Consider the following 17,406-nt stretch of genomic DNA (forward strand, 5'->3'; position numbering starts at 1 on the left):
GAATTATTCTATTGCTAAATAGAATTTAGCAATATATAAAAAGTCACCAATTAGAGTTCATTCCCGAGATACAAGGCTGGTGCAATCAATGTAATTCACTATGTTAACAGACTAAAAAAGGAGAAAAATTAGATGATCATATCAACTGATGTAAAAGAAAAACCATTCAATGAAACTAAATGCCTATTCATGATAAAAAGTTTTTTTGAAAAACAATAATAGAAAGAAACTTCAACTTGATAAAAAGCATCTACGAAAAACTTGCAGCTAACATTATACCTAATTGTAAAGACTGAATACTTTGTTCAGCAACAAAACAAGGATGTGTGCTCTCACCACTCTTATTCAACATAGTCCTGGAAGTTCTGGCCAGTTTAATCAGGCAAGAAGAGAAAATAAAAGGCATATAGATCAGAAAGGAATAAATAAAACTTTCTATTTCAGATGAAATGCTTATTTGCATAGAAATTCCATGGCATCCACAAAAAAAATCCAAAACTAATCAGTTAATTCAGCAATGTAACAGGGTACGAGACAAACATACAAAAATCAGTCATACATCTATATACTAGCAGTGAAGACTTGAACACTACAATTAGAAATACAATATCATGTACAATAGCCTTAAAAAAAGAAATACTTAAGTAAATCTAACAAAACGTACAAAACTTAAATTCAGAAAATCACATGACATTGATGAAAGAAATCATCTAAATAAATGCAGAGACATGCCATGTTAATGAATTGGAAATTATATATATATATGTGTGTATTTCCTATATATTTCTAATATATATATATTTCCTGTATATATATATATTCATAAAACCCATCTCCTGCACAACATGAATTGGAAAATTTAACAAAGATGTCAATTTCTCCCAAATTGATATACACTTATTGCAATACAATCATCTCTCGATATTTTCAGGGAATTGGCTCCAGGACACCCTCCTCCATACCAAAATCCTTGGATGCTCAAGTCCCTTAATAAAAAGGCATGGTATTTGCATAAAACCTAAGCACAGCCTCCCATATACTTTAAATCATCTTTAGATTACTTATAATACCTAATACAATTAAATGTATGTAAATAGTTGATATGTTGTATTGTTTTTATTTGTATATTTTATTGTCGCATTGTTATTTTTTATTTTTTTAAAAAAATATTTTCATCCTTGGTTGGGAATCTATAGATGTGAAACCAATTGATACAGAGGATCGGCAGTACCTATCCAAACCCTGATAAGATTTTTGCAGACATGGATAGAATCATTCTAAGATCTATGTGAAAAGGCAAAGGAACTAGACTAGCTAAAATATTTTGGAAAAAATAAAATGAAAGGAAACCATCTGCCACATTTTAAGACTTACTGTACTGCTACAGTGATCAAGTTTTTGTGGTATTGGCAAAGTAATAGACACATAGACCAATTGAATGGAATACAGAACCCAGAAATAGACCCACACAAATATGCCAAACTGGTTTCTTTTGGTCACAGCTTTACTGGGATATAGTTCACACACCATACAACTCACCTACTTAAAATGTAAAACCCAGTGGTTTTTAATATATTCACAGAGTCATGCTACCATCACCACAATCAATATTAGACCACTTTTGTTACCCCCCAAAGAACTTTGTACCCTTTATCAGTGACCCATACTTTTCTGCAACTCCCCCTATAGCCCTAGACCAACCACTAGTCTATTTTCTGCCTCAATAAATGTGCCTATTCTGGACATTTTATGCCCAGCTGACTTTAACAAGAGTCAAGAGCAACTGCATAGAGAAAGGAAAGCCTTTCAACAAATGATGCTGGCACCAATGGACACCTATAGGCACCTATAATCAATCAATCAACCAACCAACCAACTAAATAACCAATATTGGCCTAAGTCTCACACCCTTAAGCAAAAGTTAACTCAAAATAGATCACGGTCTTAAATGTAAAACACAAAAATATAAAACTTTTACCCCAAAACTAGGAGAAAATCTTTGAGGTCTACAGCTAGGCAAAGAGTTTTCAGACTTAATACCAAAAACATAATCATGAAAGAAAAAATGATAAATTGGACTTAATGAAAATTTAAAATTTTGTTCTATAAAAGCTCCTGTTAAAACGATGAAAAGACAAGCTACAGAATGGAGGAAAATATTTGCAAATCACATATGCAGCAAAGGATTAGTATCTAGAATATATAAAGAACTCTCAAAATTCAACAGTAAAAAAGCAAATAATCCAATTAGATCATGGGCAAAAGACATAAATAGACATTTCACTGAAGAAGATATACAAATGGTAAATAGCACATCAAAAGTTGTTCAACATCATCAGCCATTAGGGAAAAGAAAATTAAGATGACAATTTTATCACCACACACCTATCAGAATGGCTAAAAACAAATCGTGATAACATTAAATGCTGATGATGATGTAGAGAAACTGGACTACTCACATATTGCTGGCAGGAAAGTAAAAAATGTTACAGGCAATCTGAAAATGATTTGTCAGTTTCTTTAAAAACTAAACATGTAACTACCGTATGACCAAGCAATTACACTCCTGGGCAATTATCCCAGAGAAATGAAGACAAATGTTCAGACAAAATCCTGTAGACTAATGTTTATAATAGCTTTATTCATAGTAGCCAAAACCTGGAAACAGCCCAGCTATCCTTCAATGGGTGAATGGTTAAACAAACTGTGGTACATCCACACTGTAGAATAATACTTATTGGGAAAAAGGAATGACCAATAATACAGACAATAATCTAGATGCATTTCCAGAGAATTATGCTGAGTGAAAAAATCCTATCACAAAAGGTTACATACAGTATGATTCCTTAAATATGGCATTCTTGAAATGACAAAACTTTAGAAATGGAGAATAGATTAGTGATTGCCAGGGATTAAGGAGTCGGTGGGGGTGGAAAGGAAGTGAGTGTGGGAATAAAAGGATAATGAGGAATCCTTGTGCTGTTGGAAATATTCTATATCTCAACCTTACAGTTTTGCAAGACATTATCGTTAAAGGAAACTGGGTGAAGTGCACATAGAATCTCTGGATTATTCTTTACCACTGCATAACCTACATTTATCTCAAAATTAAAAGTTGAAGGTAAAAAAAGATTACATACTGAATTATTCCATTTATAGGACATTCTTGAAAAAAAATAAAACTATGGAGATGGAGAACAGATCAGTGGTTATTAGGGGTTAGGAGAGCTTCTCTTCTATGATCTTGCAGTCTGAAGTTGCCATACCTGGAAGCAGAACCCAAGTCTTCTAATTTCTGAGAGCATGATCTCAAAAAGCCAGGGAAGATGGCCGTTTTGGTATCCAAGGGACGTTTTTGTCCATCTAGAGAAAGAAGCATTTCACAAGGTAACTGATCATTCAGGGGTCCCACAGTGTGGTTAAGCAGGACAGCAATAAACATCCTTGGGTGTTTCCTGTCTCCCGCATTTGGCTTGGGCAAGGAAAGCCATTTGCTTTGGAAACCAGTCAGAATCAAGCCTAGTGAGAATTAAGTCTGCCTTCATCAAGAACCCATCTCCCTCAGGCTTCTCCGGGAGGTGATCTAGGTCCTTTGGTGGGGGTTGATGTAACTGCCAGACTCTGGGGCAGCTGAACGCTCCTACCAGATGCCACTGCTGTCAGGGGCAGGATCCCTGGGTCCCAGTGATGGCCCTATCGCTTAGTCCATCACCTCTCCAATAAAAAGCGGGGGCCAGACTTGCTCTTGGGCCCTTTCAGCTCCTATGTTCTGAGATTCTGACAGCTGAGATCTCTGAGGCCTGCAGCTACCTGGGGCCCACTGTAAGCACCACAAGGGCAGGGCTGGGGCTGGCCCCCCACTCTGTGCTCAGAGACAAGTGAAGGCACAGCTATGGCAAAGAGTGGGTAACAGAGGGAATGCCGTGTCATCTGATCCTTAGCTGATTAATCCGTTGAAAACGCACTCTGAGGACATGTTCGTGAAGGACGTCACCGAGGTGGGGGAAGAATGCAGCCTGTTGTCTGGGCCCAGGACACAAAGGCCTGTCTGTTTGCACGTGGGCACTCCTGATCCAGGCCAGATCAGCTGCTCTTGTTTCCTCCTTCGCCATCACAATACAACTACAGAGTTACAGTCTGCCCTTCAACCCCCGCCCCAGGAGAACTGGGCAATGGGATTTCTGCCCACTGGGTGCCCGCTGAGCACAGCCAGTAATACCAGCCTCCCGGCCCACTTGGCTCCTAGTGAGTGTAGAATTTCAATAGCCTGCTGCTCCCTGCCCTCATTTACTGCCCTCTCTTATCTTCCCTTTCTCTCACCCTCCCAGACACACGTGTGAGTGGCAGATCCAGGGTGATCTGAACCCTGCTGATCACCAGTGAGCCAAGCCTGGAAGCCTGAGCTATCACCAGCTGGGTGGTGGCCAGCTGTGGCTCAGGGCAACTCTAGAAACACTTGCCTTGGGCTGCAGCTGCCCTGGGCTACTACCCTGATCCCTCGGAAACTGGGCATGGGGCATTCTCCTGAACAGAGCCCTTGCCAATGCCCAGCAAGAAGCCAGTGTGGCATTGGGATCGGAAAGCCTGGAGTGTGAATATGGACTCTGATGTGCCGACTTACAGAAGAAGCATAGGCAAGATTCTTTGTCTCTGTGAGTCTTGGTTTCCTTGTTTATGTAGGATGAAGATAATTATTATTACCCCATAGGGTTGTTAAGAGGTTTCCATGGGCATTCAAGCAGTGCTTAGCATGGGGTAGACATAGAGTAAGCACTGAAATCACACACACACACACACACACACACACATCAGCCACTCAAGACCATTCATTTGTTCATCAGTTGAGTGCCTTTTGCGTGTCAAACACTGTGCAAGACACTTGAGAGGAATCAGTGATCAAAACAGGCAAAAATTCCTGGCATTATGTCATGCAACTTCCGATGCAGGGAGACAGACAAGAAACAATAAACATGATAAACAAGGAGAGTATAATAGTATAGTATGTCAGAGGGGCTGGGGCTGTCAGGAAAAAGAACAGAGCAGGGTAAGAGGAACCAGAAGGTGGGAGTAGGGGAAGGTCCAATGTTTAACAAAGTGGTCAAGAAAATCCTTATTAAGTAGGTGACATTGATGTAAGATCTGAAGGAGGTGTAGGAGGGAGTCAGGCAGATTTGGGGAGAAGGAAGTTCCAGGCAGAGGGAACAGCCCTGCAAAGTGCCCAAAGTGGAGGTGTGCCTAGTGTCTCCATGCACTAGGAGGAGGTCGGCTGTGCTAGGAGAGTGAATGAGGGGCGATACTGAGAGCTGAGGAGAGGGATGAAGGGAGGCTAGATCCAGAAGGACCTTTGCATTGTCTGCTGGGGCCGCCTACCAAAGTTCCACAAACTGAGTGGCTTAAACAACAGAAAAGTACCAAGTTCTGGTGACCAGAAGTCCTTATAAGGTATTGTGTCCCTGAATTTCCCAACAGGTTTCTTCTTCTTATTCCTCTGCAGAAACGTATAATTTGGGGACCCTTCCTTTTATCACCTCTTCTGCCAGGCAACATGGGCTGGGCTTCTGTGAGCTTTTCTTGCCTGCCACTGGTCCTTTCTTTCTTCCTTGAACAAACTATTCAGGCCTCAGAAGTCTCTCATCTTATCTGGGTTTATCTGCAGCATTCCTGATGGGGGGGTCAATGTGCATCTTATGGCTCCACTCCTTCCTTCCGTGAGCACCTGAGAACGGTCATATCCTTGCTAGTTTTCTTATCAGTCTTCCCTGACCTGAGAGGCCCTTCCCTGCCTTTGGTTTCATTCTGGTTGGGTTGGTTGGCCCTACCCTGTATCCAGCTAAACCCAGCCCACTGCTTCTCAGGATAGGTATTTGTAGAAGGATCAACCCTAAAAATCAATCCAATTATTATAAATAAAAATCAATAATAATATCCAGTGTGGCCGGGCATGATGGCTCATGCCTGTAATCCTAGCACTTTGGGAGGCTGAGTTGGGTGGATCACCTGAGGTCAGGAGTTCGAGACCAGCCTGGCTAACATGGCGAAAACCTGTCTTCACTAAAAATATAAAAATTTGCTGGGCGTGGTGGCATACACCTGTAATCCCAGCTACTCGGGGCGCTGAGGCAGGAGAATCACTTGAACCCAGGGGGTGGAGGGTTGCAGTCATTGCACTCCAGCCTGGGTGACAGAGCAAGACTCTATCTCAAAAAAGAAAAAAAAAAAAACCAGTGCTAGTGATGGTTCCCTTGTGGCTGGTCATGGCATATATCATTATAATGATTTAGGAAAGTAATTTGGTAATATGTGTGAACTATCATGAGATCTAAGGGTAGTTGTACCCTTTCATTCAGGTATCTCACTTTTGCAAATTTAGCTAAAGAAAATAAACCTGAGGAGGAAAATACTTCATGTAAATAAAAATATACATCATAGAAATTTATAACATGGAAGACTTGGAAAAAATAGCAATGACTAATATTTATTAAGTATTTATTATATACCAGGCATCATTAAGTTCTTAATATATTATTTCACCTAATCCTCACTACATCTTTATAAGATGGGAACAACGAGATAGAACCTGCAATGACCATGTAACTCCTGTAATTTCCTCAGGCACCTACCAAGTGCTGTAGTTTGGTCTACTGGCCTTGAGGACTGCCCTACAGCTACATTAATCTTGATCTTGTACCCAATCCTTTCCTGCCCCTGCCCCCTCCCTCTAATAATTAGACTACCACAGGGTAAGTGCTGTGACATAGCCAATTAATGACAAGAATCACTACTGATTCTTGCAAGCTCTCCTCCTCCCTCTGTATAAAGTTAGGTTAATGACTCTGACAGGACTTTAAGTGAATTGGTTTGATTTTTGTAATTGAAAAAATTGGTGGTAGGGCGTTACTTTAATTCCAGCTCCTCCTTCAAACCTTCAAGATCTTCTGGTTACTATATTAAACAAAAAGAGTTTAATATAGTAACTTTTGTTTAATATAGTAACTATCTCTCTCAAGTTTTTTCACTGTAGATCCCATAGCACATGCGCAGTGCCAAGAGACCCTCTCTAGGTTCAGATAATAGTGCTGAAACTCTTCCTTTCCTACCACCTTTAAAAAAAAAAAATTAGGCTGTGTGCAGTGGCTCATGCCTGTAATCCCAGCACTTTGGGAGGCTGAGATGGCAGGATTGCTTGAGCCCAGGAGTTTGAGACCAGGCTGGGCAGCATGGTGAGACCCCCGTCTCTACAAAAAAACAAATTAGTTGGGAGTGGTGGTGTACGCCACGCCTATAGTTCTAGCTACTTGGGAGGCTGAGGTGGAAGGACTGCCTGAGCCTGGAAGGTCGAGGCTGCAGTGAGCCATGATCACATCAGTGCACTAAAGCCTGGGGGACAGAGCAAGATTCCATTTCAAAAGAAAGAGGAAGAAGGAAGGAAGGAAGGGGAAAGAAAGAAGGAAGGAAGGAAGGAAAGAAAGAAAGAAAGAAATAGAAAGAGAAAGAAAGGAAGGAAGGAAAGAAGGAAAGAAGGAAAGAAGGAAGGAAGGAAGGAAAGAAGGAAGGAAGGAAGGGAAAGAAAGAGAGATTAAAGTACTTATGAACTCCTCACATAGTAAGCCCAAAATTGAGCTTTTATCAGCTATCTGGTAGGTCCAAACCATGGGTTGAGTACTGGGTTAGTTCTTTGGCAAACTGCCTGAGTTCTCTGACCTTGAATTGGCATGACCATCCACTTCACAGAATTGCTGTGCAGATGATGAAGAAGTAGGTGACAGTGCCTGCTACAGTACTTGGCACATCACACACATCCTCAACACACATCCATTCATTCATTCACTCACTCATTAATTCAAGCTGGCTTCTCCTCCATCGTTCACTCAACGTATGTTGCTAGGAATGTAGATGCAGAGCAGAACTGGTCCTGAGTGGGTCCCTACGTCTGACAGCTGCTGGTGAGTGTAAGGTCCTGGCCCGGATGCAGAGCCCAGGTCTGATTCAGCGCTTGTAGCCCCACCATTTCTATTAGGAGAGGCTGGCTTCCTTGCCCCCTGTCCCACCGCAGCTGGCTGCCTTTTCTCCAGAGGTGCAGAGAGGGACGGAGGCATGAAGTGGGAAGTGCTGTCTTGGCAGAAAGACTGCTTTGGCCTGTATGGGGCCATATACGCTTGAAGAATTAAGCTTTTCTGGTTTGGAGTCAGTTTATTCATCTTGTTTTTTTTTTGAGTGGAAACATTATGTTTATTGAGTATATGTTCTTCAAAAGCAAGGAGTGTTTTTAATCTAAAATTAACACTCCCTTTTAGGAATGATTATTGCCCACAGAGATTCCATGCTAAAATCTCAATCCCTTTAGTGGCTATACTTTTTGAAAAAAGGAGTGGGTCAAGTTTCCTAAAGGAAGTTGCTGTTGAGTTCATGCAGGTTAATTATTTTTCCAGTGGCATCCCCTCCTTGTCCATCCTTTTGTCACCCACCGACAACCCTAACTTGTCACCCTTATTCCAGACATCAAGCTGAGTCCTTGAAGTGGTTGGAGGGACAAAACGGAATTCCTGGAGACAGTGTCCTAAGGGAGTGCCAGAGGCACTCATTTGTTTGACAACTAATTTTGGAGGCAGGTGCTCTTCCTTGTCTTAGGATCTTCCAGTCAACAAGGCTGAAAATCTCCCTGCCTCCTGGAGCTTGCTTCTATGGAAGAAGGCAGTCAGCAAACACATGAACAAAGACAAGTTCAGGGAGCTGAAGGTGCTGGAAAGAGGAGGAAACAAGGGTTTGTGGGTAAAATAATGTGCCCAATGTCGTGCACTTTGTAGGGGACAGAGCCAGGACTCAATACACGTGGATCTGACACTGGAATTCACCTGACTGTGCTACACAGGCTCTCCTGCGTAGCTAGTGCTTCCACCAGCAGGGGTGACAATTAGACCTTATCTTTGCCTAGTATTTTATACACTTCCAAGCGATTCCAGCACATCACCTCATTTCACCTTGGAACATTATTATTTCCAGCTTTTCCTCTGAGGCCTGCCACGAATGTAAAGGAAAATGGTAGGAGCCAATCCTCTAGCAAGGGAGCCAATTAAGCTTCCTGCAAATGTAGAGCAGTTAAATCCCCATGACATGAAGGACCAATAAAAGCCTTGAATTGGCCATGTCTAGAGCAGAACCTTGTGGGCCGGAATTTAAATAGGCAAAGGTCTTTGCTTTCTCCTCCTGTGACTTACAGAAACTAGTTCTTATTCACTCTCTGCGATGTGGAAAAGAGTCGCTGATAGCAGCTCCTGTATTCTTAGATGCTGTGGGGATACTGCAGCAGCTCTCTGTCCTTCCAGTGTCTCCAGGGAAGAACATCTTTCTCTCAAGTGAACAGTGCTTACCCCTTCAAGCATCCAGTCTCAGCAATACGGTCAGCGTTTGACTGTTTACAAAGTATTTTGGCATACTTGATCATGTTTGATGCTCACATAATCCCACTGTGTAGCTTCTCATAATCTTTGTAACTTTTGGATGGGGAAACTGAGGGTCAGGCTGAAGGCACCCGATGGGTATGTTTCTGTGGGAATGGCAGATGAGCTGGGCCTTGAGACTCAGGATTCCTGACACCAAGATTCCTCCTCGCTCTGCCACTGAAAGGACGCTTGCTTTTGTGCTGGCTTTGGAAGGAACACTTTCTAAAATGTGTTATATATTTGCCTGCCTCTTACAGCAGAGGACACTGGGGGTAGGGAGTGTGTGGGATGGTGTAACATTTTCTTGACAAATATAGGTATTTTTATGAACACATGGCTCTCCATTCTGCATAGCATTGTGCCTGGGCATTACTTTTTCTTACTCCACCTTTTGATACCACTGGGCCTGCTCAGCCCTTATCCTCTCTTAATTTTGAGGGTTCCAATCAGAAGATGCTTATTACAAATTGTTGTAGGCAAATTCACTAAGAGTGTAGATTACCATAACTCATCTGAGGGGCAATTAGGCAATGAGTTTAAGAAGCTTTAAAAATATTTGGCCAGGTACAGTGGCTCACGCCTATAGTCCTAGAACTTTGGGAGGCTGAGGTGGGAGGATCGCTTGAAGCCAGGAGATTGAGACCAACCTGGGTAACATAATGAGACCCTGTCTCTATTTTAAAGGAAATTAAAAAAAAATTTAAAGAAGTTTATAATTTTTGATTCCGTAATATTCTAAAAGAATATTCAGAAGTGAGCAAAATTACTTCTGTATGAGATTATTCATCACGGCATTATTTATAAATTTTGAAATGGAAAGCAATCAATATAAGGAACAATTAAACACTGATTAAATAAAACACATGACATCCATGTGATAGAATATTACATAGCCATTAAAATTGCAAAAAATTCAATCAAATAGCAGTATGATATATTCATAATGTTTGTTGTAAAACAGCATGCACATTTGAATCACAATTTTGAAAAAAGTAATAAATAAACACAAATAGAAAAGTAACAGGAGCATACACACCAACATTTTATAGGAGGTGCTTCTGCATGTGGGGTGATGGGTAGCGTTTTTTTAATGCTTTTGTATTTTCTATGTTGAACATGTGCTCCTTTTGACATTTTAAAAAATGACTGAAATATTATTTAGGCATGAAATATTGGCTACATGCTAAATGAACCATCGAGGCACTGAGTAAGCACCAGGTCAATGGGTATGACTATCAGACACGAAAGTGGCTTGATGAGGCTGAGAAAATGTTTTTGCTGATTTCTGAACTGGGGGCTCTGTTCCAAAGGTCTCAAAAAAGCTGTTATGGAAGGAGAACTATTATTTGCCTTAAGGATTTTAGTCTTGCTGGAGAGAAAATAGCCCATCAAACTATGCGAGAGAACAGGAAGGAGGGGGTGTCCATGTGGGCCCCAAAATGACAAGAGGCAGGAGCTGTGTGTGGGCAGCTGGGCCTCGAAGGGCAGATGGAAAGTCAATAGGGGGAGGAAAGGGGGCGGCAGAGCCCTGCCTGGGTGGCAGGAGGGGTTTCCTTCTGCTCCTTCCCTAGAAATCCAAGCCGCTTGTTGTAGCTCTGCTTGGACCAATGAATCCCAGAAGCTGTGTGCTGGGTCAGAGCACGTGTTGCCAGACCATCTGTGAGGAGCCTGACCCAGCCTGGCATGCCATAGGGATGCCCGTGGAAGGGCACGGCCCTACCCAGCACCAGCTGGGAGGGAACCTGCCTAGCCGCCCATTGCCCTGAATAAATCTGGGTTACAGCTGCCAAAGCAGTTTGCCCGGTGCTTGTGCTGTCCTGCTGAACAGCCCGGTGCCGGCTGGGCAGGAGTGTGGAGGGTGCATGAGGTATGGGCTGAGGCCTCACCGTGGCATCTGCTGTCTGAATAAGAATTCCAAGTCTCCATGTGGCCCTTTATTACTGATAATATGCCTTGGGTTGTGGGTAGCAGCATATTCATAGGAATACTAAGTGCATACAGGTGCATGTGCCCCAGGCCACCACCCCTACCTCCCCACATACACACACACCAGGCCCTGAGCATCTTTAGATTGGTGGGTTGGTGGGAATGCAGCCCCTGTCCCTTCTTGTCTTCATCCCACAGCCCAGCATGGAGGTGCCATCCTTGTGAAGCCCCGTCGCGGCTGACTGGGCTCCTGGCAGTTCCATCTTCTGGAGTGAGTCAGCCAGATTCTGGGGCCTTCACTGCTCTGAGAACCTGCCAGAGTTGGGACAAGCCTCTGTCTTCCTGGGTGATTTGGGGAGGTCCACGCTCACTCTGCTCACCCACCCCAGCTTCCTCAGCTTCACAAGAAGGATCAGGCAGATGAGAGGAGTCCCTGGCTTACCTCAACCTAAATAAGCCACAAAGCAAAGTGTGACAAGGCTTAACTGCCAATTGTAGTTGTTAATGTTGGTGTGTTTTGTAGTTAACTGCCAAAAAATCTTCTAAGAAGATGAGATGCCTTTCATTCATTCACTCAATAGATATTTATTCATTTAATAGATATGCATGTTAAGTGCTAGAAGAAATGGGAATGGAGAAGAAAAGACCCAGCAATTCCACTTTCATATATATGCACCCAAGATAATTAAAAATATATGTCCACACAAAACTTGCACACAACTGGACATAGCAGAATTATTCACAATGGCCAAAAAGCAAAACAACCCAAATATCCATCAACTGATGAATGGATTAATAAAATGTGATGTATCCATAGTGAAATATTATTTGGCCATAAAAAAGGAATAAAATACTGATAGATGCTGCAGCATGGATAAACCTTGAAAGCATTCTGTTAAGTGAAACAAACCAGATGCAAAAGGTGTTATTGCATGATCCCACTTACATGGGATGCTCAGAATAGACAAATCTCCATAGATTTTTGTAGACAGAAAGTAGATTAGTGGTTGCCTAGGTTTGAGGAGGTGATAAATAGATCCGAGGGGCTAAGAGGAATAGGATTTCTTTTTGGGGTGTTGAAAATGTTCTAACTGTAGTGTGGGGCTTACCTCTGTGAATTCAACTCCAGGTTGAGGGGTGGATGAGCATCACTCAGTTGGCTGGGCTCTGCCCTCATTGCTCCCTTTGGCTGGTATCCCTGGGGGTGTCTTGATTCCAAGTGGGCTTGTTGCAGTGGCTGCTAGACTACAATAAAGCCTTGGTTTCTGTAGATGAAAGCTAAGGCATGAGGTCAGACCATGTGCAGGGCAGTGATTCCTGTAACTGCTAGAAAATCAGGCTATCATAGGCATTTACTCCTCCCTCTTCTGAGCCCGTGAAGGGTGGATTCGTGGCAAAGACATACGGTGTGACCTGATAGGATACCCCCTGCTCCACAGCTTCCCAGTTTCCTCAGTCTTGCCAGACAACATTTGGGCAAACCAGCACAATCCAGCCTCTTTTTTATCCACCACTGTCACCCCAAGTAACACCGTTGCTCTAAACACCCCTGCATTTTCCTGCAATCATCTCTTCTGTTCATACCGTGTCTTCTGCCCTAAATGAACTTTCTTCATCATTCCCTGTTAAAATTCTACTCTTCTGTTAAGATGCGGACCGAACACTGTCTCCATTCCTCCCACCGTCCAGCATCAGGATGCATCTCTCCCTCTTCTGTGACTCCCATCACACCCATTATCCTTTGTGACTGGGTGACAGAACTGTTGCTCTGCTCATCTTCCTATTGTGGATATTTCTGTCTCTCCCATGGACAGTGAGCTCCCTGGGGGCAGCTATGCTCTGCAATATCAATATGTATCCTCCATGGTGCCCCATTCAATGCCTTGCACGTGGTATATTTTCAGAAAATGTCTGCTGAATTATGGTGTAGGCATTTTTCTAACCAGATGGGCTATGTTCTGCAGAAACTCAGCATACAGGAATTCACCATTAATGAGTTTGAAACAAGGGGAACTGATTTTACAAATGGTACCTGTTTGCAAGATTTTTAGCTCTCTCAGTCCATTTGCTCACTTAGGGCTGCATTCAGTGGTCAACTTCTACATCTCTATATCTCCCTGTACCTTCCCTCAGATCAGCTAGCACATTGCTAAATGCCAGTAGCTTCTGCAAGATAACCTAAGTACAGGGTTTGCACCACTACTGGGAATGCTCTAAGGGCTGAAGAGGGAGCTGCTAAAATTGAGAGATTTTCAGTTCATTATGTTCTGTTCAGTTAAGCCATCAGTGATATTTCTTCTTTAGACCTTTATCTTTTCTGCCAAACATAAAAATATTCCAACCATTTGCACCCATATTGGTGAATTGCAGGCAGTGACATGATGAATTTTTTAGCAGAAAACTGTTGTTTTTCCTCTGTGTGATTTGTAAAGGTCTGTTGTCCTTTTGCAGAGAATTTTATTATATGTTAGTGCCAATTTGTTTTCCAGAGGAGCACATCTCCAAATTTATAATGAAAGACAAGCAAAGTGGGACTTCATGGCCTTGGCCGGACACCAAGTGATAGCTAATTTTTGCAGCAGGGAAGACAAAATAACAAGTCCCTGGATTGCAATTTTGGTTTCTCCTTCTGTTCTCAAACAAAAAATTGTTTAAATAATAAACTCTTGTCTTCATCATAATTATTAGTTAATGAATGCATGTCTGTATTTCAAAAGTATATTTTATTTTTTAGATCTTAAATGTCATCCTAGGATTGGCAAATACCTTTGGGCTGCTGACCTTTGATTAAGGCAGAAGATGCTGGTGAAATGAATTAATAGTTCATTTAGCCAAAGGGACTGGAAGGACAAACAAAAGTCTAGTTGACCAACTGTTACTCATGAAGTCTCATGTTAGCTACCATCTGATCTTTAGCCAGTACAGAGAAATGATGATTATGTCCATTTGGTAGAATGAATGAGTTACATTTAAAACTATATATTTTAGATTTACTTGATTAACTTGATTTGCTTGATTATAGACTCTGAAATAAGGAATGTCATTATAACATAACTCTAGCAACCATTTTGGAATCTCGTTTGCTGCCAAGAACAAATGAGGATCTTAATTTATTCAATTTCCTATGTCAGAATATAAACTTTACACAATCCAAAAAACCTTTGCCATGTCTCCAAATGAGGATATTAATTTATTCAATTTCTATGTCAGAATATAAGCTCCACACAGCCCAAGAAAACTTTCCCATGTCTTCCTCCCTTCCCTGTCATGCTTGTTCTTGTCTGCTGAGATCCCTGCTAGTGCAGAGACTCTACCTTGCACACATGCACACTCACACATGCACACACACTCCTATCTCCATTTTTTGAGGACTCTGATCTGCTTCAGCCTTCAAAGGTGCTAATAGGTTAATTTATTTCTCATCCACCCAAGTCACATACCATATTTCTTCAAATCTAAAATGACATTGATTGCAAGATGCTACATTCATTTATGTACCATTAAAAAAATTATAACTGCAAGAATCCAGAGATTTGTTAGGCCCTGATTTTAAAGATGTTTAGAAATGATACAGTGTGAGCCTTGCAATCAATGAAATGTATTTAAATTTTGAAGGGAGCCTTTTGTAGGCAATTCCTTACAGACTCCAATGGTAGAGTGTCAGGCATCTTGGTGGACTGCTGGGGAAGGGGTTTGGAGTCAGATGATGACTGTGTTGTCACACAGTCACATCATGTAGTAAGCTGTTTATTTCACATCTTCAGTGGGACTGGCTCTAGGTGTGAAGATCCAGTGTATAACAAAGTGAAACATACACAAGAAACATGTAAGAAGAGGTGTAGATCTGTCTATAGGAAATTCGCAGATGTCCCGTGATGCCGCATAAATCTCACTGACCATAGAAGCCTGTCCCACAAGTGTTCTGAGAACAGCCTATAGTCAATCTCTTTGCCTAGGCACTGGGCTGAGGTAGAGACTTGAGTTCTAACTTTTGTTTTGCTGTTCTCCAGTCCAGGGGCCAAGTGTCCTAGGTGGATAGTTTTTGCCGTTCATCCTCAGTTCCTCAGGGGAGGCGAAAGACCATGGGCCTTGGGCTTCAATCAGGATAGCTCCACTTTTATGTCTTGGATATTGTTTGTCTGTGATTCTCTATTTTTAAAAAATGTTCCTCTGCTAAATGAAAGCTTGAAAGCCATTGAAACAGATGAACTTTATCCTTTTGTCCACTGCTAAAATTCTCAGATTTATTGTTTCACTTTAAAGAGGTAGATTATGGAGAAATATTAGATGCTTTCTTCTTTCATGGTAGCATCAAGACAGGAGGGCCAAGGGTTATTCATGTGAGAGGTTGTTCTGTTCCAACTGCTTCCTCCTCACTGTTCCTGCTGCGGCCTCGCCTATAAGTGAGCCCTTGGGAAGGAAGTAGATTTGCCCAGTGTCTTGGTCTCCTATTGCTGCTGTAACAAATCACTACAAACTAAATGGCTTAAAACAACATAAACGTATTATTTTACAGTTTTTTAGGCTAGAAATCTGACATGGGCTAGAACAAAGGTGTTGGCAGGGCTGCACTTCTTTCTGGAGGCTCTAGGGAAGAATCCATTTCCTTGCCTTTCACACTTTGTGGAGGCCACATTTATTCCTTGGTTTGTGACCCCCTTCTTCCATCTCCTCCAGCAATGGCGAGTGAGTACTTTTCACATCTCCCTGATTCTCATCCATAGTCACATCTCACTCTCTTCTGCCTCCCTCTTCCACGTCTAAGGATCCTTGTGATTACATTGAGCCTGTTAAATTCAGTATAATCTTCCTATTTTAAGATCACTTGATTATCAACCTTAATTCTATCTGCAATCCTGATTTCCCTATGCCATGTAAGTCATCTTTGGGGCCATTATTCTGTCTTCCAAACCTAGAAATAGGAGTTGTAGTGTGACAGGGCTCGTGAGAATCAGAAAAAAAAAGTGACACAAAACAAGCTGCAAAGCTATAAGCTAGTCTATTTTGAGTTGTGACCTTATCCCCATGTTATTGCTAGATAATGTTTATTAAACAAGGGACTCACGGAGTAGCACATAAATATTTCATGTGGGATTGGTGTCACAGGTTGAACTTCCCAGAAGCTGACCCAGAGATGGAAACTTCCATGCGGAACATTTATTAGGAATATTCTTGGGATTAACACCTTTGGAATAGAAGGAAAATGAGAAACACTTTGTGCAGAGAGAGAAGTTGGGCTGCAAAGCAGTCTCAACAAAGGTCTCTGCTGACCCCATAGGGAACTTTGAAGGTGGGGTGAGGGTGCCACACCAGTATACCTCATTGGATGTGGGCTGCTCCAGGAAGGGGGGTGAGGTGTGACCTTGAGTGAGGCATCTCTCTTCAGCTAAGGCACTTCCTGGAGAGGTCTGTCTGCCAGCAAATCCCCAGCAGCTTGAGGGAATAAGGTCACCAGTTCTAAAGAGAAATCTGGGTGGTGCATCCCAGTGCCCACTACAAAAGGACTCTAGTGTAGGCAGCTTGTCAATGAACTGGGGGGAACTCTCCAAGGCTTAGGTCCTAGAGCAGAGAAAGTGTGGATAGGAAATGTAGGGATTTTCCCAGACAGGCAAAGAGTTGATTCAGAAGGGATATTTTTTCATCTTCTACCTATACCCCAGTCCCTGCAGAACTCTGAGGCTCCCTACCCATAGGAAGACAGTCTGCCTGCTGGTCACCTCCTACTCGTCACTGGATATCACAGACAGAACAAGTGATGGCAACATCGGCCTGAAGATTCTGGACAGTGAGTAGATTTACACAGAGTAAACAAGAAGCTGGACTGAGTTTGGTTTAATCTGTCACTCCAGAAACCCACAAGCTGAGAGCAGAGTCAATTCCACAGTATTTATGTGCCTTGGTGGCTGCTGCTCATGGTGGCTATTTCCCATGATCACATCTCATTCTTTATTACCTTGTCATCTGGAGGAGGAAGGATATCATCATCAATGTTCTGTGAATTCCTAAATTATTTCACTTCTTCCAAATGAACTCTGTCTCA

At 42.2% G+C, this 17,406-nt stretch overlaps 1 protein-coding gene across 1 annotated transcript in view; it reads left to right on the forward strand.

Annotated features, from left to right (window-relative positions):
* LOC103891748 (uncharacterized) overlaps positions 1–14,047 on the forward strand; it is a 55,322-nt gene extending 41,275 nt beyond the window's left edge. The window contains exons 3-4 of the mRNA XM_054529084.2: positions 9,285–9,397; positions 13,856–14,047. Coding sequence (XP_054385059.1) covers positions 9,285–9,397; positions 13,856–13,879 — 137 coding nt within the window. The 3' untranslated portion in view covers positions 13,880–14,047. The remainder of the gene's footprint in view (positions 1–9,284; positions 9,398–13,855) is intronic.
* Positions 14,048–17,406: the final 3,359 nt, after the last annotated feature.

Source organism: Pongo abelii, chromosome 1 (genome assembly GCF_028885655.2).
Source record: "Pongo abelii isolate AG06213 chromosome 1, NHGRI_mPonAbe1-v2.0_pri, whole genome shotgun sequence".
NCBI lineage: Eukaryota > Metazoa > Chordata > Mammalia > Primates > Hominidae > Pongo > Pongo abelii.